At 41.8% G+C, this 23,376-nt stretch overlaps 1 protein-coding gene across 1 annotated transcript in view; it reads right to left on the bottom strand.

Annotated features, from left to right (window-relative positions):
* Positions 1-7,987: 7,987 nt before the first annotated feature.
* The window catches only part of plekhm3 (pleckstrin homology domain containing, family M, member 3), a 93,610-nt gene continuing 78,221 nt past the window's right edge, over positions 7,988-23,376 (bottom strand). Inside the window, exons 13-14 of the mRNA XM_080456911.1 lie at positions 10,736-10,893; positions 7,988-8,734 (exon numbers count right to left, since the gene is read on the bottom strand). Of these exons, the coding sequence (XP_080313037.1) occupies positions 8,572-8,734; positions 10,736-10,893 (321 nt within the window). The 3' untranslated portion in view covers positions 7,988-8,571. The remainder of the gene's footprint in view (positions 8,735-10,735; positions 10,894-23,376) is intronic.

The raw sequence follows: 23,376 nt of genomic DNA, 5'->3' as shown, positions 1-23,376 counted from the left end.
AATTATTTTGCATAATCGTCACAATTGTTTTCGTGTTGAAAAATGTTCACACATTTTCAGATCAGCTTTTTTTCCTCGATATTTGAACAATTAAAGTGTGTCTGTGGGTTTTTATAAATATTGAACCAATGAAAAGCAAGAGCTTGAGACTAAATAATAACTACATTGGATCCATTGGAACACGGGTTCTCTTTTTTCTGTAACAGTTTTAGACATACAAGGTTCCTTCTACCTGACAGCGACGTTATGTGAGAAAACATGTATGGAGGTATAAGTTGTCTACAGCAGTGGTTCTCAAACTTTTTCATGTCAAGGACCCCCAAAATGATATGCATTTGGCCGCGGACCCCCATCTCAAAATATGTTGTTCCAGGGACCCCCAGAAGCAAAGATTTGAGTTACAAATGTTTGCTTTAAAAATACATATTTTCAAAGATTTGCCCAAATTTGCACGATTTTTTAAAAATAGCAGATCTACAAACTCTGTGCCGCGCTATGAGCTTGTATATCTGCTATTTTTGAATATCCAAAGTATAAAAGGTTACATTTATTGTGACGCTATATTGACAGATTTGGCTGGGGACCCCCTGGAACCCCCCCAAGTACCCCTGGGGGTCCCCGGACCCCACTTTGAGAACCAATGGTCTACAGTTTACAGTTTAGACATTTAGCAGACGCTACTAATCCAGAGCGACTTACTAGCAGCGTGAACAAGAAATATGGCCTCAATCAGTCCAGCAGTTTGCAAGACAGACAGACAGACAGAGTCCTGCAGTGAAAAGTAAAAAAATGAAATCCTTACACCATTCAGTAATTAGATGTACTTTTTTTATTGGCATCAGTGGCTAACAGACAAAGTCCCAACATCCGGACAGGAGAGAAAACACACGTCCCTGTTCTCTTGCATAACAGTTAGGCTTGGGTGACGTTGGAGAAAAACAACAACAGACAAGCAAGTAAAGCAGAAACCATAACTTCAACTTAAATACTGTACAATAAATAATCTTTAAAAACAAGTGCAATAAAACATTATGGAGACAATCACATGATGGCGTACAGCGTGTTGGGAACACACCGTACACTGATAACAGTCCCTGTAACAAAAAGGCCAAAACGTTCAATTCCTGCCCTGTGTCAAAGTGTCCCTGGCCAAGACATGGAGCCCCACCGGCTGCCATTTGACCTTGATTTGTGTGTAAAAGCCCCATTATTACTTTTTTAGCGCCCGTGTCACAGCGCTAAAAATAGCCGATATACAAGCCCCAAAAAAACATTGCACTGCACCGCTTCATGAGCTTGCAGATCGGCTAAAATATTCAGCGCAGCGACACCGGCTATCTGAGCATAAATCAGACTCATCTGTGTGAAATGTCTACAATGGAAACGGAGGTTTCCTCAGTGAGTGTTCATTTTGTATGGCCTCTCCACTCCTAGATGCTTCTGCTGAATATCATTCATGGAGCATTCCCTTTTTTACATTTTGTTATTTATGTTATATCACTAAAATGTTTATGTTTTGCCAATTATTTGGGGGCCCATTTGCAATATCCTCACGGCCCCCCTATTGGTCATCGGCCTACAGGTTGGCAATCGCTGAAGATCTTTTGTGTTGGATCAATGTTGGATACATGGCTGTAAAGGCAACAATGGGCACAATACCGGAGTGGATATAGGGGTTTCATCAATGGCCTATGTTCCCTCAGGGAATTTAAAGGCCTAAGTAAGTATGTAAGTAAACAAACAACAGGATTGATGGTTGATAATCTACTCCACACTAAATTGGATCTTCTCCTCTTGGCATAAACAACATCAATGACACATTTGATTCTCCAACAGAGTTCTGAGAGAGTAGATGCTAGAGAGACGAGTGTTTGGGGGGAAACGGCCTGCAGATTAACATGACTCATGTAGAGTTCAGAGCCACTTAAACAGGCTTTGTCTTTAAAGTAAGTCAATGATATGGTTTCATTTAAAAGCTTTAAGCTCTGTAGAGAGTTTGTTAAGTCTTTGCAGCTCTTTAGTAAACAAAGAAATACATTTTCAGTTTGGGATACCAATCTTATCCAGTCAGGAGATTGAATCCCCCACAAAGGCCATTTATTAGCTTTAATTTCATAGCGTTCTAGTTTACAATTTTGTCTGCTCATTTCTTTGTTTCATCAATTCAATTGTTTTATGCTGTATTCCTGTATGAGATCTCTCACCTGACTGGATGAATTGATAATGTATCTTCGGTTTATTAAAGAGCTGGAGAGACGGAGAACAAACACTCTGTGGCGATGCTTGGTATGGTAATATAGAGCTGTTAAAAAATAATCAATTACACCCTATTTAAGACTCACTGAAATCTAGCAAGTTGGACAGCATTAACACTGGTACAGTTATATATTTGATCTCTTAGGGATGTGTATTTTAAATAAGCAACAAAAATCATATATTCTAATACTTTTAAGAGGTATATGGGGAACAAATGAGGAACTCACACAAACCTGTATGTTCACTTCCCCACACACACACACACACACTACACACACACACACACACCATCAGATTCTATGACCAGGCTTCAACTTAAAGCTCAGGTTTGTAATGTCCGTCTTTGATTTTTTTTTATCGATTATAACCACTTAAACTTAGTTGACCCGTATTCCCATGGACCCTATTCGTAGTTGACCATTATTCCCAAGGGCTACACTAAAATATCTTTGCAGAAAATAGCCCATCTATGCCCGATCTGGCTATTTTCGAATAGCCAAAGTATAAACCAGTCTCATGTGGTTACGATGTGAACTGGAGCTTTAACATAGCTCGACACTCTGCATAATTATGTACGTACACCACACAGAAACGTGTGTGAACACACCCTCTTACATACACACACATACACAAAAAGCCTGCCAGCCGGGCCAATATCGGTAAACATATGAAAATGGCAGCAAACGCATTCATAATTCAAATTCACATACAGCAGTGCAAATGAATAGCCAAAAAGAAACCACAAACGTCTTCCCTTCTTTCACACAGACAAGTTACAGTAAGTATATCCATAGCGCCTTCCCCTTAATCAATGAAGTTATGCATCAAACTAAATTCAGAATTGTATTCATGACATGAATCCAAGCATTCCTACAGTAGATCTGCATTTGCTTTCTCCCTCTGCGCCAGGCACGATCAATCAAACCTCCTTCAAGTATCAATTTTGAATGATTTGAAATCATCGCGTGAGGTTTCGACTTGTGTCCAGACGAACCGACATGATGCTACGTGACAGACAACACGACACAGTGTACTTAAAGCCTTTCACTTAGGACCGGCTCAAGCCTGGGGTTTTTTATAAATGGTCGGACCAAAGAAAAGTATTGACAAGAGCTTGTGACTAAATAAGAACTACATTGGCTCCATTGGAAAAAAAAAATCAATTTCCTGCAAATGAACCCATTAAGACCTGGAACGCATCTGTGTCACTTTAGATTTCTTTGGCTATTCAAAAATAGCAGATCTGCTATTTTTGAAAAATCGTGAAAAAAATATTTTTTATATTTTTTTCAAAAAACTGTTAGGATTTAGAAAACATTTTAAGAATCGGACTCAGGCCTTAATGGGTTAACGGTTTTGGACATACAAGGTTTCCACCCGACAGCGACGACATTGGGTCAGAGACCGGGCTTTTGAATGGGTCAGAGTCTCTGAGCCAGCTACAACACTGGACCAGCTGTTCGCAAACCTTTTTTCTTTGGAGACCCCCTATTCTTTTTACATCTGACAAAAGCTGAGACCCCCTACACGTGCACGCAGCACCAAATAGGCAACCAACCTACAAGCTCACAACGCGTTGTGGGCTTGTAACAAAACAATGACCCAAAAAATGCAAGATATGGTTTTGACTACCTCTAAATCACAGTAGGACAGACACACAGACCTGGATAATCACTGCTCTGTCTACACAAGAAAGCATTGGATTATAAAGGGCATCTCAGAACGCATAGGGCAGTGGTTCTCTTAACGGTTTAATTTCAAGGACCCCACTTTGGTATAAATTACACCACGGCATGGCCGCCACTCAGCCAAACACATCATTTTGGGGGGTCCTTGACATGAAAACGTTTGAGAACCACGACCGGTGTACTGTATACGTCTCCTGGATCTGCGGCGTGAGACCAGAAGCTGCTTCGGGTCATCATCCGGGACGCCTGGCACAAGCACAGGAACGGCCCAGAGAGAGAGAGAGAGAGAGAGAGAGAGTAATTACTTATGCCAGACAGAAGCTTAATCCCAACAGAGAGAGAAGATCTGACACACCGGCTGAATCCCAAAAATTGAATCGGAACATTTTCTTCACAATGTCATCTCTCAAATTCCGTCCGTACTAGTGGGGACATTTGGACCTCACACGTATAGTAATACACACACACACACACACACACACACACACACACACACACACACTAGGGATGGGCAATATTATCGATATCACGATATATCGCGATATTTTATTTCGCGATACTGTATCGCGATACTGTATACTGTATCGCGATTAAAAAAAAATTTTTTTTTTTTTTTTTTTTTTCCTTTTTAAGATACAGGCTTTATGAAAAACATTCAAAGAACCTATCACAGATCTGCAGCTACTCAATATGTAGTGTATATATAAACAATATGTAGTTGTGATATATGTATATATTGCAATATATCGCAATATATCGCAATATATTGCAATATATCACAATATATCGCAATATATCGCAATATATCCCAATATCGTGATACGACCCAAGTATCGTGATGCGTATCGCAATATAATCGTATCGTGACCCAAGTATCGTGATACGTATCGTATCGTGAGATTGTTGCCAATACCCATCCCTAACACACACACACACACACACACACACACACACACACACACACACACACACACACACACACACACACACACACACACACACACACACACACACACACACACACACACACACACACACACACACACACACAAAATCCGGTTATAATAAGAAAAACATGCCTTCTTGTCCAGAATGAGCAGACATTAAAGGGAGGTACAGTAGGATCAACAGGGAGAACATCTGGATGGAGACGTGAGCGGTTTTGTTGAATCCATCGATACTCGTAGTTTCATTTAAACAGCCAGTCTGTGGTCGGACATCTTTCTCACATGCATAATAGTGCAAAAATATGTGGACACAGAGAGAGAGAGAGGTGTCTGCCTACTGTATATTTCTATGACGTCACTCCAGTGTATCATCAGAGCTCACATTCATTTAAAGGCGACCCTTTGACCACTTAAACGCCATAGGTTGTCCCTCAGGGCTCTATACTAGTGTCTTTTCTGTTCTCGCTCTACATTAAATATCTTCGCTGAAAATGGCAGATCTACAAGCTTAGGCTTTAAGCTTGTAGATCTGCTATTGTCAGCAAAGGTTTCCCCCCAGAGCGGTTAAATCACAGGCCATTGATTATACAAAAACGTCTAAGCAGAATTAGATGTAATAACCAGTTACTGTAACTGTTAATAACTACTGGCACCTATTTTACTTATTAAGTCGTATTTAGTAAAAGTGTAAATAATACAATAACCAGTTATTACATATATTGTATGTATATAGTTTGTCCCAATTATTTAAGTGCAATTAATTGTAATTAAAATGGATATAGACAACCATAGGAGCAGATAGCCACGTGGTATATAACAATAATAATAATAATAATAATAATAATAATAATAATAATACTAATACCACAAGGTCTCTCCTTCTGTTGAGTGTGTTGACCATAGTCTAATCTCTAAACTATTTGACCTCACATTTTGCTGTTTATCATTGGCTATGTTTACATGCACACAGTAACTGGAATACTGACTCATATCTTGGTTACAGAAAAATGTGGCAAATTCTGTTTATATGAGCCAATAATAACCTGCTTTCCCGTTTCTCCATTATGCGTTCATTATTATGCTCACACATAAACACAACTTTGCTGTCCGGGCAGAAACCTTGTATCTCCATATTTCAACTTTTTATGATTTTTTCCCCTTGTAAATAAATGCCCTACGACGTACAAAAGTGTGGTGCAAAAGTAGCAAAAACGTGCTCAAAACGAGTCGCAATGCAACCGGTTTGAGCTTGTAAATCTGTTATATTTTAATTTAAAAGAAGTGAAAGTAGATAAGTCTGTCTGTGGGGTTTATAAACATTTAACCAACGGAAAGTATTAAAGAGAATGTGACTAAATAATAACTACATTGGATCCATTGGACCGCAGACTCTTTTTAAAAATGTCCTGAAAAGTAACAGTTTTGGACATACAAGTTTTCCACTGGACAGCCACGACACACAACAAATGCCTAGACGTGTGTTATGCAATGTAGGCACAACAACAAAACCCTTTCCATGATTAACCTTATTTTACATTCACTAACCTAGTGGCCTACCCAGGACTGTGTAAGTCAGGGGTTGAACTGAAGCCATCAGGACCTGAGCCAATGGAAAAATACGTTTTTTAACTACGGTTCAAGTTATATAGAGTTATGGGCCAACACATAAAGTGGGCTAGTATAGCGCCACCATGAGGCTGATTTGAACAAATTCGGTGTCTTCCTTGGCCTACATGAAAAGTCTGGCGTCAATCGGTCCAGCAGTTTGCGAGATTAGCAGTTGTTGAGAAAGTTATTTCATTCAAAACGTCGAAATTAGTAGCTGAAGAAAAATGACCAACAAACTCACAACGCATTGCAATGTAACACATTTAGACTATTCTTTGTAAGTCTAAGTATACTTCAATACCTTTTTTTCCCTCTACACCAAATCCCTTCACAGACAATAGCCAATCTACAAGCTCGCATTGTAGGTCTGCTATAACGATACGATGGTATTATGGTGCACATGTAAACACAGCCAGTGGGTGATGAATGATCCACTTCAGTTGATTCTATTGTGTAACAGCAGTGACAGGTTGGACTCTGGCGGACAGTGGAGCTGACATGAACACAGAGCGATGGCTCGACACGGAAATAAAAACGGAAAATAAAATACAAATCCATTGTTTTTCTCTCTCTCACTCATCGACCCAATCACCATACTTAGTCCACAAATGTGTGTGTGTGTGTGTGTGTGTGTGTGTGTGTGTGTGTGTGTGTGTGTGTGTGTGTGTGTGTGTGTGTGTGTGCATCTGCGTGTGTTATATTACATATTAGAGGTATAGAACTGTCCTTGTGTGTGTGTTTGTGCATGGTCAGTAGGTTATTTTATCGTCTATAAATCCAGGTTTAGCGGTTGCAGGTGTCCGGTCTTACTGTATGTGCTCAGACAGCTGGTCTCAGGTGTGTGTGTGTGTGTGCGTGCGTGTGTGTTTCGTTGACACACACAGAAAGACCACATTCACACGGCTGCCATTTTGATGTCCGTCGTGTGAAGATGGTCAATACACACTCACAAAACAAAAACAAAAACAAATAAAGAGAGGAGAAACATATCGTTGCTGTTGGGCAGAAACCTTTTATCTCCATATTTGAACTTTAGTTTTGTTTGTTTGTTTGCTTTTTTTGTAAATGAATGCAATCTCACACAGGAATGTCACGCAGAAGTAGCGACGATAGCCCATCAACAAGCTCACGATGCGTCACAGATCTGCTATTTTCCTCACCATTGAAAAATCTACAAAGTGAAAGTGGTTAACCACTTAAACCCCTGTTATCGACCAGCTCATGACGCGTTGCAACGCGATGCTGTTGTGAGCTTGTCGATCTGCTATTTTCAGTGAAAGCTTTCGCCACAATACGGATGCTGGGGTTTAACCCATTAAGACCTGGAACTTTGTAATTTTTAGATTTGAGCTAAAAAAGCATTATTTTACACTTTGGGCTATTCAAAAATAGCAGATCTACAAGCTCATAGCGCGGCACCGAGTGCCGCGCTATGAGCTTGTAGATCTGCTATTTTTGAACAATCGTGAAAATGTGTGCAAATCTTTGAATATATATATATTTTTAAGCGAACATTTTTAACTCAAATCTTTGCTTCAGGGGAGTCCCTGGAACAAAATATTTTGATGGGGGTCCGTGGCCAAATTCATATCATTTTGGGGGTCCTTGACATGAAAAAGATTGAGCACCACTGATATAGAAACATACGTTTTTCAGAATACTGTTGAGATTTAGGAGACATGTAGAATCGGCTTCAGGTCTTAATGGGTTAAGTGGTTTAAGTGCGTCTGTGGGATTTATAAATTCAACCAATGAAAAGCATTTAACAAGAGCTTGTGACCAGACCCATAGAGAGAGAGAGTTCCGTCACAAAGCGGGCCGTTATGGGCTGTAGTTCCAAACGTTGGAACTTCCTGATTGAGATAAAACGAGCATTTCCGCATTTCATTCTTACAATGGGAGACTACGCTGGTGTCGTCACTCTCACACTAGATCACGCTGCTTGTGACTAAATAATAGTAACAGTTTTGGACATACGAGGTTTCTGCCCAACAGCAACGGTCTTGTGTGTGTGTGTGTGTGTGTGTGTGTGTGTGTGTGTGTGTGTGTGTATGCCTGTGTGTGTGTGTGTCTCAGGTGTCATGGTAGGGCAGGTGGTAGCATCCGGGGCCATCGTCGTCGGGGGACCAGAAGGTATTGGGTCTCTTGTGGTGCAGCTCCTTGCGGACGCAGCGCGGACACGGCTGGGCCTTCAGACGGCACTCTGCGTGGAAGACCGCACCGCAGCCGTCACACCTACACACACGCACACACACACACAAGTAGGCACACAAAAAGACACATAAATACAGCGTCAACCCACTTGTCCTATAGGGACCTAGAGGCTCTATGCACATTAGTCATATTTGAAAGAAATTGGGCCTCTTCCTTACTTCCTTCTTTACAGGTGTTACCAATGATACTGATTAACACATTGAGTGCCAGTCGCGTATATCTACGCGAACCTATTTAAAGCCGCCACGTGACAGTCGCGTAGATCTACGCCAACTGTTTTTTTTTATTTTTTTTTATTTTTTTAAAGTTCACATTGCATTGTAGGCCTCGTTCGATACGACACATTTCATTGTAGCACCACCGGAAACGGAATTATCCGGGATCCGTTTTTTTCCAATCCCATCCACTTCCATTCTAAAGATGACACCAATCCGCCATTTTCTCGGTTGTAGTTTTTCTCGTCGCTGATCGCTGTTTAACATAAACCGTTGTAACTACAAGATGGCGGATCAGATTTTCATGCGGTCTTCGGTGGTCGACTCACAAGGTGTGTTTACAAAGAGTTGAATGCGCGGATTTAACGGATTTAACTTTGTCTGTGGCGACGTGAGTAAAAGAAAAAAACAACAATAAAACGCTGGCACTGGTGAGTACATTATGAGATTAAACTCTGGCGTGGAATGTGTTAAGGCTCTGTTCCATTCTGGTCAAACAGAGTCAGGGTTCATGTTGGCTCACTGGAAACACTCTGCTACACTAGTGGGTCTCAAAGTGGGGTCCAGGGAGGGACCCATCATGGTTCCTTGAGGGGGTTCCAAATGGCCCCGGTACGGGTGTGCAACTCTGAGAGTACAAATGTAACCAAATGGTTCCATTTGTACACTCTCAGAGTCATGGGGGTCCTTGGAATGAAAGCGTTTGAGAACCACTGTGCTGCACGAAATGGAACGGAGCTCTAATCAGTATCACTGGTAACACATGTGGTAGGAAGTAGGGAAAGGGCCCAATTTCTGGCCAATATGGCTGCTGTGCATAGAGCCTACCCCAGGGGCGAACATTCGGCGATAAATAGATGATCTACAAGCTTGTAGATCAAGTCACAGTGTCATGTACAGACACTAACTGGTTTGAACAATGAGGAAACGCACTCATTGTATATACTTAAAGCACAGTGATACTTTGGTAGAGGTTTGGGTTTGTGTAGTTACCTTGCCATGATGTAACTCCAAATATTGGTGAGATATCTTCAATGGTTACTGTGTTGCTACATTGATTAGAAATTGATATTCCCCCAAAAAGTTACACACTGCGTCGCGATATGACAGTGCTGTACGGTGAAGTATTAAAAAAGATATCTACAGTATAAATCGGTAAGAAACTGAATGGACAGTTGCAGGCACACACAGCATATTTGTTGATAGTGTGGTCATGTTAATGAGGATGGAATGAGGCCATCTGGAGGCCTTATCACCCTGCTGTCTGCTACACAGGGTGACGGCAAGGTGACACGACCAAGACACTGCACTGGATTAACTGTCCCTGACACTCAACACACATACTGTACACATACCACACACACACACAATTTATTTTTAGGCACTTAAGCTTTTATTTTGAAAGATACGTTGTGAGGAAATCTGCTATTGTCACTGCAAATCTTTGAATACATTTTTTTTAAAGCAAACATTTGTAACTCAAATTTTTGCTTCTGGGGATTCTACAAATGTACACAAAGAATTTACAAAATGATATGTATTTGGCCACAGACCCCCATCTCAAAACATGTTGTTCGAGGGACCCCCCAGAAGCAAAGCTTCATGTCGCTTTAAAAATATATATATATATATATATTCAAAGATTTGCGGAATGAATGGGTTAAAAATGTATGAAAAAGCCTTCTGCCTCCCATTGTCTGGGAGGACGTCAATTGCTTCCCATCGCCTGGGAGAGGCGTCCGGAGGCGTCGGAGCGGGTTTGGGATACTAAATGAGGACGTCCTGGAAGAGAGGGTACGTGACCTACCTCCTGGTGGTGGAGTCCTGGAAGGGGTAGATGACCTGCTCGTTGTGACAGAGCTCACAGATGAAGCCTTTCTCTCGACACAGGCTGCAGCTGAACACGTGGGAGCTGGCGAACTTGATCACCTTGACCAGGAACGGAGCCAGCTTCCCATCGATCACCTAAAGCATGAGAGAACCACACACATGACGAAAGGAACAATGCATTAGGGAAAAGGGTGGCAACTTTCACAATATCGCTTCAACCCATTAACTCTTTAACTGCCAGTGTATACATTAAAAAACTTTTAACTCATTCAGTGCCAAAAATATTTCTGGCTATATCACCCCTGTGCCGAGGCCAAAAATACATTGTAAAAAAAAAGTGCTTAGGAGCCGAGATACAGCCTTTTTCAGTAAGAAGTTAAACAAGAAGTGAATGGAGCAGCAAATCTTCAAATCATCATATCTTGGGTTCTGAACCTTAAAAAAAAAAAGGAAAAAAAAAAAAATCATTTTTTTTCATGACGTCTCAGACGTCATTGGCACTCTGGGCTTATGAAAAACGTGACGTCTGCGACATCATTGGCACTGAATGAGTTAATGGGTTAATTGTCCAAGGTTCAAGGTTGTGCTTTATTGTCACATCTTGTGTACAGGTACATAAGAGTGAAACTTATTGTCCGATTGGCTGAATACTAAAGGTGTGTCTGTTTTCCCAGCAGTGTCCGGTTTAGGGGCCCGTCAGGGAGATAAGGTGCCATCTGAAAAGGGCGTGGCTCTCTGGCCTCCTCCTCTATTTAAGAGTTCACTCTCTCCCTTCCCATGCAGCCACCATGCAGCATTGCAGCAGCATGGCCCACTGCTTTTGATTTGTTTGCATACAACACTTCACACACACACTCCCTGGCCTACACTACTGATAACTGACACTGATATCTTTACTTTTCACTATTTGAGTGTTAATTAAAGGGAGCCTCCGCACACTCAAAACTGCGAAAAATCAGATTTTTTCAAATGTTTTATATATATAGCGAGGTTTCGGTCATAGACCTCCTCCAGGCATCGATGCCTGATTTTGCACAGTTTTGAGTGTGCGGAGGCTCCCTTTAATTGTTCATTTGGTTTGCTTTTGGCTCCAGCACCTCACTCAAGTCCACTGGCAGATGAGGTGTTTTTTTCACTTTTAACCTTATACTATGTTAATAAAACACATTTTGTATTTGTAACCAGTGTGTGGACTCTCTCATTTGTTGCAAGCCTTGAGCCAGACTTACAGACTAACAATATGATTATGAACATTTGACTTGCGTGTGAACGCCAGATTACGTGTGTGTGTGTGTGTGTGTGTGTGTGTGTGTGTGTGTGTTGGGGTCAGTATTAATTCTGATTTAGTCTTATGAATAACACACCATTTAGTTTTAGTAATCTGAAATTGTTTAGTCTTAGTCGACTAAATATCAAAACATATCACTCTTCCAATGGAAGAGTTAGTTAGTAGTAAATAATAATAATAAGGAAGCAGAGATATAGAGAGATACAGAGAGAGAGAGCGAGGGAGAATGAAGTACATGAAGGTCCAGAGATAGCGGGATGAAGGAGAAACAAGAAAAGGAAGATGGAAGGTTACAAGGTACATGACAAGAACATGTGACAGAGAGAGAGTTCAATGTCAAACGTGGTTAATATTCTGTCAAAAAGGGCAGGGCCCACAAGCCCACGCGGCGCGTGGTGGGCTTGTAGGTCTAGTATTTTCAGAGCACAACACCGCTTCAAGCATTCACATTAAACCTAATGAAAACCTGCAAATTAAAGACGAGAGCGAGAGAGAGAGAGAGAGAGGGGAGTGGCAGAAAAGGAGGAAAATAAAAGTGAGGGGTTGAAGGAAGAAAGGGCTGTTCCGTTCTGGAGAAAAAGAAAGAAAGAAAAGAAAGAAACATAATATACTGAATGCCATTTAATGGCACTGCTTGACAAGCTCTTTGAAATACCAGGGAGAGGAGAGTGTATGTGAAAGAGGAGGGGAGAGAGAGAGAGAGAGAGAGAGAGAGAGAGAGAGAGAGAGAGAGAGAGAGAGAGAGAGAGAGAGAGAGAGAGAGAGAAAGAGAGAGCAAGAGCGAGAGGGAGAGAGAGCAAGAGAGAGAGAGAGAGAGAGAGAGGCCATAGACCCTGGGAGCTCATACAAGTGGTTACACCTGGCACGGCCCACACAGGGACCTCCCAATTATAATGCCCTCTATGCTCTCTGCTGAGAGAGAGAGAGCGAGAGAGAGACACAGAGACACAGAGACACAGAGACACAGAGACACAGAGACACAGAGGGAGAGAGAGCACAAAAAGACAAGGAGAGAGGAGGAGAGGGAGGTAGGCGAAAGAAGGGCAGACCACCCCGACCTTCCAGTACACACACACACTCTCCTGTCTGAATCATGTTCCTGCGTAATTTATTATTTATTGCTCATAACGTGTCTCTCTGTCTGTCTGTCTGTCTATCTAAAAAAGGTATAATTGTCTCTACAAAAGTACAAAAGTAAATAACCAACTAGAACTACGTTCATTTTTAAACTGGAACGGCTTTTCAGGAAGCTGAACGTTCCTTTTGTTGATTTGGAAGTTGTATTATTGGTCAATGGGGCAATTTAGAACTGTTTTGTGTGTGGCGATCTCATCTCACAGACCTGTTCACTGTAGCCCACTGTAAACTACAGTACAGTATTTTAGAGCCCAGCAGACAGACATGCAGACAGACAGACAGACAGAAAGACAGCTGTAAAGCTAGCGATTTAAAAGTCATCATACAACTCTGTTCTTTTAACTCAAAGCTGAAGACTTTTCTGTTTCCGTTGGCTTTGCCTGATGATTTTTTATCATTTTCTTCTGCACTGTAATTTTGTCCTTATTTTTTTTTAAAGGTAGTGCAAGTGATGTTTTCTGGTTAAAACAAAACTTTTAATTTTTGTTAGAAGGTTAAAGCTCTATATTCTGATAGTAATCCTTGCTATAGTGTGTTTGTTCAGTAACATGGGTCTCCCTGTCTATCCAGCTCTATAATAAACAGAAAATACATTTTCTAATTTTCATTGAAAAACAGAGTCCGTACACGGGGGTCACGCTCCAAAAGATTAAGGGTTTATCACCTCCATAGCGTGACGTTTGGAGCCTAGTGGCTCTTCCTCAGACACTAGGCTCCAAACATAACGCTATGGTGGTAATAAACCCTTTAATCTCTTGGAACATGACCCAGTGTGCCGGCTCCATATTTCATTGAGGTTTTGGTTCTGCACCTGCACCTGGCATTTTACAATGTGGATGTGTGTGCTTTTCTACTTGTGCAGGAAAGAGTACACATTAATCAGCTTTGATTTTACAGTGTTCCAGTTCCAATTGTGTCTGCTCACTTATTTATGTGACCACTTGTTTGTCCTGTATGAGATCTCTCTCCTGATTGGTGTCACGAGTCACCACCTGAAAATGCATTTTCTGTTCACTAAAGAGCTGGAGCGACACAAACACAAACACTAGTGATTACTATCGCAATATAGAGCTATTTAACTATTATTTTAACAAAGAAACTCACTTTAATGCTTGGTCTCAATGTTTAATGTTTTACGTAAAGCACTTTGAATTGCCTTGCTGAAACGTGCAATTAAAGGTAGGGTAAGTGATATTTTTTGGTTAAAACAAAAAGTATTTTCTTAAAAGGTTAAAATGCTATATTCTGATAGTAATCATTGCTATAGAGTGTTTTTTCAGTAACAGATGTCTCCCCGTCTCTCCAGCTCTTTAATAAACAGAAAATACATTTTTCGGTAGGTGTCAAAATCTCAGCCAATCAGGAGAAAGTACCCATTTTTAAGCTTAATTTGTATAGTGTTCCAGTTCCAATTTTGCATGCTCATTTCTTAGTGTCATCACTTCCAATTTCACTTGTTTAATCTGTATCCTGATTGAGTTCTCTGTCCTGGTTGGATAAAATTGGAAATGAAACTGAAACTGAAACGAAAATGCATTTTCTGTTTAATAAAGAGGTGGAGAGACAAGGAGACTCCTAATACTGAACAAACACTCTATAGCAATGAGTACTATCAGAATATAGAGCTATTTAACAATTATTTTAACCAACGCAAATCACTTACCCTACCTTTAAAAGAAACGTAAACTGAAATAGCGTCGCAAGCTTGTAGAATGGCCTATTTTCAGCAGAGTATGATTAAAGCGTAAGATGTAAAGTGGGGTAATGTTATAGAGGCTGATAGACACGTATAACATAGTATAAAGCAGTATATTTGTAGTATAAAGCAGTATATTTGTAGTGTAAAAGCAGTATATTTGTCCCCACAGCCAGGCCAAAGCAAGCAGGGCCAAGCCACATCCAGTCCAGTCCAGTCCACATGACAAATAGACGTGCTGATGCTTAGTGACAGAGCCAGTAATGAAGGCGGTTCTATAATTGGACTGGGCACAACGACAAGACTGGCAGCACGGGTCTGGGTGGCACAATGATACGATGGAGGGAGGGACAGAAAGATGGATGGATGGATGAATAAAGGAGAGATGAAGGGAGGGACTAAGACAGAAAGATGGATCAATGAATGGAGAGAGAAAGATGCTAATATAAGTCTGTCTTGCACATAACACGATCATCGTCTGACCAATCAACTTTCAACTTGGCGTTCGGAGCCCCGAGTACCTGACAGCGTGGCAATGCCGAGTGGACATCCAGTTGGACCTGCGGTTCAATCCAATGCGGTCTTTCTGTCTGTATGTGTCGGTTTTATGCCCACGTATGGAGATCCCTGATGTCACCAATATGACGTCATAGCAGTGTTGATTTAAACTATGACGAAAAATGTTCGTCGACTACCTTTTTGCCAGACCCAAGGGGTCGGGCTTACATGAGGCTTTGTACCCGTTTCGTCCATACATGGGCAGGGGCCATTTGTCCTCCGGCCCCAGCCAAAAAAAAGTTTGTGACGTCCCCTTTCGTCACGAACTATTCATGACATCATGAACTTCAGTTATAAAGTGGTTTGTAGGTGTGTTACATACTAGGACTTCATTCTGGGTCTGGCAGAACCAGGTCTCCTGGTCTTGTTTCACTGGCGAAAACTAAATAAAAACTAAGCTATGAGGACTAAAACTAAGATTAGATATACTGACAATTTTGTCAACAAATATAATCTAGACTGAAATTTTAGGGGGAGACTAGTGGAGAATAGATCCAGTAGAACTAAGTCATCATGGGTCCAAGCGGTTGTCACAGACCGAAAATAGCTGCTCTACAAGCTCACATCGGCATGCAGCTAAGTGAAAATCGGCCATTTCCAATGGGTTCAAGGCCCGCCAAAAATACATTTCTATCACTTTATTCAAAAGACTATGACTAAAACTAAATACAAATTTGCTGCCAAAATCAACACAGCGTCATAGTACTGCCATCTTGGCCTCAAAGTACTATGATAATGGGTACCGCACTAAGTACCCATTGACAACGGGTACAATGGGTATTGCATTGCCCCGAGTGGCATGCATTCCAAAGGGGCATTGTTCCCAAGGGGCATCGGCATAGTTTTCTTAATTTGTCCAAAAAACTATGGAAATCTACGGTAGGAACCCCCCCCCCCCCATGGTCGGAGAGAAGTTCCTGGTTGGCCTACCAAAAGACGTCTGTGACCTCACTCATCACTGTAGCTCGTGACTCCATCACAAAGCGTTAGCATTCAGAAGTAGTGGGGCAGGATGAAGTGAAAAGGGTAATTCTGATGTCATTTCAACATCATCTTGCAAATTTGACAGGTAATGACACATTCCTACCTACGGATGTCCTCTAGTAAAAATGGGGTGATAGGATGATATTCCGCTGTGAAACAACAGTTTAAATCAGGTCTAGAATGAACTGGAATTTAGATTTAGCACAGAAGCGCGTTCCTGATCAGCAGCAGATGGGGAATGTGATATTAAACAGAAGAAGAAAACCAGTGGCACTTCCTAGAATTAAGTACATTTTTTTGGGCGCTTTTTTTTCCCCTTTTCCTGTATATCTGCTATTTTTGAATAGCTAAAGTATAAAATAATGGTTTAAGTGGTTACACAGACGCGTTACCGGTTTTAATGGGTCAAACTCTCGGGAAGGAGATAAAAACGCCACAAAACAGAGCGTTCGGCCAGCGCCTCGTCTCGCTGATGGTTTCCCCAAAACGTTGCTCCCGTATAGGAACGGACACGACGGCCCCTTAGCGGAGGTGTTCCTACTCTCTCTGTACTAATTATTGACAGCGGAAGCTTCAGAACCTTCTGCATGTTTGTCTCCCACTCTGTGTCCCACTCTGTGTGAATGAAACCAAAGGGTGAAAAGGCCTCAGAAATGTGCTCTCTTGACACATGACTGACAAGTGCTAGACCTCTGCATTCCAGCAGGTCCTTGCTGTGTGTGTGTGTGTGTGTGTGTGTGTGTGTGTGTGTGTGTGTGTGTGTGTGTGTGTGTTGGGGGGGGGGGGGCTTTTGGGGGCCTGTCAGCTGCTGTCTGTGCACTGTCATTGTAGCTTTTCCAAGAAGAGGACCCCCCCCCCCCCTTTTCTCCTCCCACTCCCAAAACCTCCATCCCTCCCACCCAGCTTCTCCCTCTCTCTCTCTCTCTCAATGCTCACCTACATGTTTCCTTCAGTCTTCTATACTCCATGTTTCTTGGTTTTTCCCTCTGTGTCTCTAGTGAATCCAGTCTTTCTCTACTCTCTCTACTCATCCTCCTCTACTTAACCCCCGTTCTATCTGTCCCGGTGTTTTCCCATACCCCCCCACACTCTCTCCCTCTCCCTCCTCTGCTTTCCTTCAGTCGCTCCCACCTTCCTATTTTGCAGGACCCTTTCCCCCTCCCCTCTCTCCTCCCGCATCTCCCCCTCCATCTCTACCCCCCCCCCCATCACCTCCCCATTTCTACCCCTCTACCATCGTGTCACCCCCCCCCCCCCCAATCTTTACCCCCTCCGTCCCACGTGGAGTTCTTTGTGATTCCACAACCTCCTAATCCCCTCAAACGGCTGTTTAGCAGCCGTTTTCCTAACCCCGCCTCCAGAATTCCCCCCCGTGCGTGCGCACACACACACACACACACACACACACACACACACACACACAGACACACACACACACACACACACCTATACTTGTGAGGACATCAACATTTTCGCTAAAACAAACTTCTAAATCAGTGGTTCTAAAACCTTTTCATGTCAAGGACCCCCAAACCGGTTTTCCCCTCTAAAACTCTAAAATTCTCTTTTAACCAACAACAACTTCTCTTGTGAGGATCACGAAATGTTTCCTTACCATGTCTATTTCTCAAATTCTACTATACTTGTGGGGACATTTGGCCCTAACAAGTATAGACACACACACACACACACACACACACACACACACACACACACACACACACACACACACACACACACACACACACACACACACACACACACACACACACACACACACACACACACACACACACACACACACACACACACACACACACACACACACACACACACACAGAGAGAGAGCGGGCCGACAGCATTACAGCTCCATTAGAGAGGCCGGAGAGGCTGTCGGGATTACAGCTCAATAAAGAGCAGGGTTGAGCTGTGTTTGGATAACACCCTCTCCTTAAACACACACACACACACACACACACACTGAACAGGATTACCAGTGCACTATATATCCAGTCATCAGTGGGGTGGGTGTGTGCTCGTGCGCGTGTGTGGAAAAAGTACTCAAATTCTTTACTTAAGTAAAAGTATCAATACTGCAATATAGAAATACTCTGTTACAAGTAAAAGTCCAGAATTCAAAATGTACTTGAGTAAAAGTACAAAAGTATTGGCACCAAATCAAAAAGTAAAAGTACTAAAATGTTTGAAAATAGCAGATCTACAAGCTCACAACGCGTTGTGAGCTTGTAGATCGTCTATTTTCAAATAGCCTACGCATAAAAGTGATTAATGTATGTTTCATAATATCATAATTTATATCTGAAAAGTAACTAGTAACTTAAGTTTTCAAATAATTGCAGTGGAGTAAAAGTACAACATTTGCTTCTGAGATGTGGTGGAGTAGAAGTAAAAGTATTAGAAATTGGAAATACTCAAGTAAAGTACAAATACCTCAAAATTGCACTAAAGTAACAGTATTTGTAAATGTAAATGTGACGCGAGGGACAGATTTTAATGGCAATATAATGCCGATATTAAAAAGTGATCCTGATAAATAAGAACTTATAAGAAGGTATACTGCGTTGGTTTCATGATTGATCATTCAAATAAACATGGCCCACCCATCGGACCACTTAACTCAGTGGTTCTCAAACTTTGTCATGCCAAGGACCCCCAAAATGATATGCATTTGGCCGCGGACCCCCATCTCAAATATTTTGTTCCAGGGACCCCCAGAAGCAAAGATTTGAGTTAAAAATATTCGCATAAAAATATATATATTCAAAGTTTTGCACACATTTTCACGATTTTTCAAAAATTGCAGATCTACAAGCTCATAGCGCGGCACTCTGTGCCGCGCTATGAGCTTGTAGATCTGCTATTTTTGAATAGCCAAAGGTAAAAATTATTGTGATGCTATATTAACACATTTTGCTGGGGACCCCCTGGTACCCCCCCAAGGACCCCTGGGGGTCCCCGGACCCCACTTTGAGAACCAACGTGATACAGGATAAACAATTGAAGTTGGAATTGGAAATGATGACACACGAAGGAGCTGATCAATGACCAAAATTGGAACGCTATAAAAATTGAAGCTGATAAATGATCTTTGCAATGTTCACCTTTCTGATTGGATAAATCTGGTAACCCGACCCTGAAAATGTATGTAAAGGAGTAGTTCACCCCCCAAAACAAATCATGGAAATTTTGAATGTGACAAAAACTAAAAAGTCTCAATGAATTCAATGCTTCATGGGGTGTGTAATTGATAGAAAATAAGTCATTTTTTGGGTGAACTACTCCTTTAACCAAGTAACTGGAGCGATGGAGAGGCCCTCTTACTAACCAAACACTCTATGATAGAGCCATAACTTTTTAACAAAACAAAAAACGTACAGTTTAAACCACCTATTAAAACCGGGAACGCATCTGTGTAACCGCTTTAAACCATTATTTTATACTTTGGCTATTCAAAAATAGCAGATCTACAAGCTCATAGCGCGGCACCGAGTGCCTCACTATGAGCTTGTAGATCTGCTATTTTTGAAACATCTTGACAATTTGTGCAAATCTTTGAACATATATATATTTTAAAGCAAACATTTTTACTCAAATCTTTGCCTCTGGGGGGTCCCTAGACCAAACATATTTTCAGATGGGGGTCCGCGGCCAAATACATATAATTTTGGGGGTCCTTGACAAGAAAAAGTTTGAGCACCACTGATATAGCAACAATAGTTTTTTTTAGACGTTTGACAGTTCCAAAAGTTCGCTTTAAAAAAATATATATTCAACTTTTCACGCTTTTTCAAAAATAGCAGATATACAAGCTCATAGCTCGGCACTCGGTGCCGCGCTATGAGCTTGTATATCTGCTATTTTTGAATAGCCAAAGAAATCTAAAATTACAGAGATGCGTTCCCGGATTGGTTAAATAGAACTCAAGAGAATGTTGGTTTTGCATATATGTAATACAGAGCACAGGGCTTTCTAGGAACTACAATCAAAACGCATTACAATCAAATATCCAACCAACCAAAATACTCTTGTGAAATTCTCTCAGAGAATCCCTTACAGTAACTGGCTGGGACGAAATACATTTCAGATGCATTGTGGGTAGCATGGCCCCGTTAAGTGAAGGTATGTCGCAGTAATGAGTGTGAGGACTGTGTGTGTGTGACACTGTGTGTGTGTGTGTGTGTGTGTGTGAGAGAGAGTGTGTGAGAGTGAGAGTGAGGATGTATTCAGCAGGCCTTTGTGCCAGAGTAGGACAGTACTTGGCATGTAGAGAATAGCTGGCTGTTATGCTGGGAAGATGGCTCTGCTCGCTGTGTGTCACGAAAGGATTCGCACACACACACACACACACACACGCACGCACACGCACACGCACGCACGCACGCACGCACGCACGCACGAACACAAGCAAAGGAATGCACACACACACGACAAGTACATCAGAACCAACTACAGTAGCTTGCCACAGTGTTAATTTGACACAATTAGTATGTATACAAATCTGCTCCCCTCTCCTTCTCGCTCTCCCTCTCTCTCACACACACACAAAATCCAGTCCTCACACCAAGACCTCCAAAAAAAAAACATTCCGCTGAACTATTGCAGTGTAGCGAAAAAAACACTCAGGGACAAACTCCTCAGCGCACCACAAAGAGGAAGAGTTGCCAAACAGGGCTGGTGTGTGTGGGTAAGGCTTGGACAAACACATATGGTGTATAACAAATGAACTGGCTCTAAATAGAGCACACACACACACACACACACACACACACACACACACACACAAGGAGAATGAAGGCTATTTGCTGAGAATGGAGTGAATGGATTAGCGTGTACGTAAGAGCGTCCAGGTCAGAGGCAGTGGCCGCGGCCTGCGCTGACCTCCCGTGTTTCCTCCAGCAAACAAAAAAGCCCACGCTGATTAAGGGCTGTGTTTTTATTCAGCCGGGTAATCAAAAGGAACAGGCTCGTTAATAAGTAAATCCAATTAAGAGGGCAGCGTGCTGAGGACGAGGCGAGAGACGACGAGAGCGAGAGAGTTTCATTGTGTTTTGTGTGTGTGGGGGGTTTATTTCCCCTTTGCTTTATTTAGAGAGCGTGGATAAACAGGAAACCGAGGGCACCTGAGCGCCACCCCCCCGCCCCCTCATTTCTGAACATGTCATAATTAGGAGAACGTTCGGTGAAAGTAGCCGATCTACAAGCTCACACCGTGTTCGTGTCAGGGGGTTGTGAGCTCCTAGATTGACTAATATTTGGCGAAGAGATATGGAGCGGCGACTCCCAAGATTGATTGATTGAATATTAGTCAGAAATGTAAACAGCACATGGTACAGTCAGACATTAAGGCTAAAAGCGCGACACAAAAGAGTTTCTCTACAATACGGATGCTGGGGTTTACTTCAATAAATGATGACACATAACCACTTAAGCCCTATAACAGCGAGAACAAGCTTTGTGACCTTGTAGATCAGCTATTTTCTGTATTTAAAAATATATACATATATTTTTTAAATATGTAGTCTATGATGAGATACCCAAAATAGTGACGTCAGGTTGAAGGTGGTTAAGACAAGAAAAAACTACTATGATATCAAATGCTTTAATTAGCCGTTTTATATATTTTTCTGTTATTAGTTGGTTTTGTATATTCTATAACAAACATGCCAATACATGCTTTACATTTTATATTATTATTAACATGTCATTAACATCTAAGGTCCTCTAAGGTACGCTACAGAATAAGATACTTGTTGCTAAAATGCATTATACTTTATTATTATACATGTAATCTGTCCGTACAAAACCTACTAATTAAATCAATTCCTTTGCAAGCTATCATATCTAGTGAACAATAATGTTATTTTTTTTTTAAAACTCGTGTGTTCATCTTTGTACCTTTTTGTGTGCGTCTAACACCGTGTGCATCTGCGTGCCTTTTGTGCGTGTTTGCATGTTGTGTGTACGTGTGTGACAGCGTGTGAGTAATTGTGTGGTTTGCGAGGACGTTGGGAAGAATGGAGAGATGTCACGCTTTGTTTTCCTGCCTGTTGATTCTGAATGTGACCAATTAGTGAAGAGGAGCGTGGGGAGGGGGAGGGAGGGAGGGAGGGGGGTCAGCTAGAGAGAGAGAGAGAAGAAGAAGAAGAAGGGGGCTCCAACTATTTCACCATGAGTGTCTGGAGTAGTTCATGGTAACAGAGAGAGAGAGAGAGAGAGAGAGAGAGAGAGAGAGAGAGAGGGTTTGAGAGAGAGAGAGCTCTCTCTCTCTCTCTCTCAATATCTCTCTGATTGAGAGAGAGAGAGAGAGGGGGTTGAGGGAGAACATAAACAATAGAAGTTTGGAGGAGCCCCTTCCCTTCAATGGCCAACTGACACAGAGGAGCTGCTGCCTTTGAAAGGACAGCATGGAACGCACCAGAACACAATAGAAGACATGTGTAATGGACAACGTATGGAGACATGTCCAACAATAGAAGACGTGTAATTACATTACATTACATTACAGTCATTTAGCAGACGCTTTTATCCAAAGTGACTTACAATAAGTGTATTCAACATAGGTAGGGAACGAAAACTACTAATCACCAGAAGTCTTTAGTGCATTTTCTGCAAAAACAAGCAACCAAGAGTATACCTAGCGCTAAGGTAAAAGTGCAATATATCAGCTACCTATTTCCTTAAACAGATGAGACAAAATAGCTAAATCAAATGAGCATGAGCTAAAACAAATAAGTGTATCGACTAAACAAGATCCAATAAACAATACAGCAATAGAAAACAAGCGTTCGAACAACTAGTTAACAACAAGTAGGTCAGGCAGAGAGGAAGGGTAGTGTTTCCTGAAGAGGTGGGTTTTCAGTCTGCGGCGAAATATGGGCAGTGACTCTGCTGTCCTAACATCAGTGGGAAGTTCATTCCACCACTGTGGGGCCAG

The sequence above is a fragment of the Gymnoscopelus braueri genome, assembly GCF_963280865.1.
Source record: "Gymnoscopelus braueri genome assembly, chromosome: 18".
NCBI lineage: Eukaryota > Metazoa > Chordata > Actinopteri > Myctophiformes > Myctophidae > Gymnoscopelus > Gymnoscopelus braueri.
Note: the sequence above shows the minus strand (reverse complement) of the source record. Positions and strands in the feature narration are given on the sequence as shown.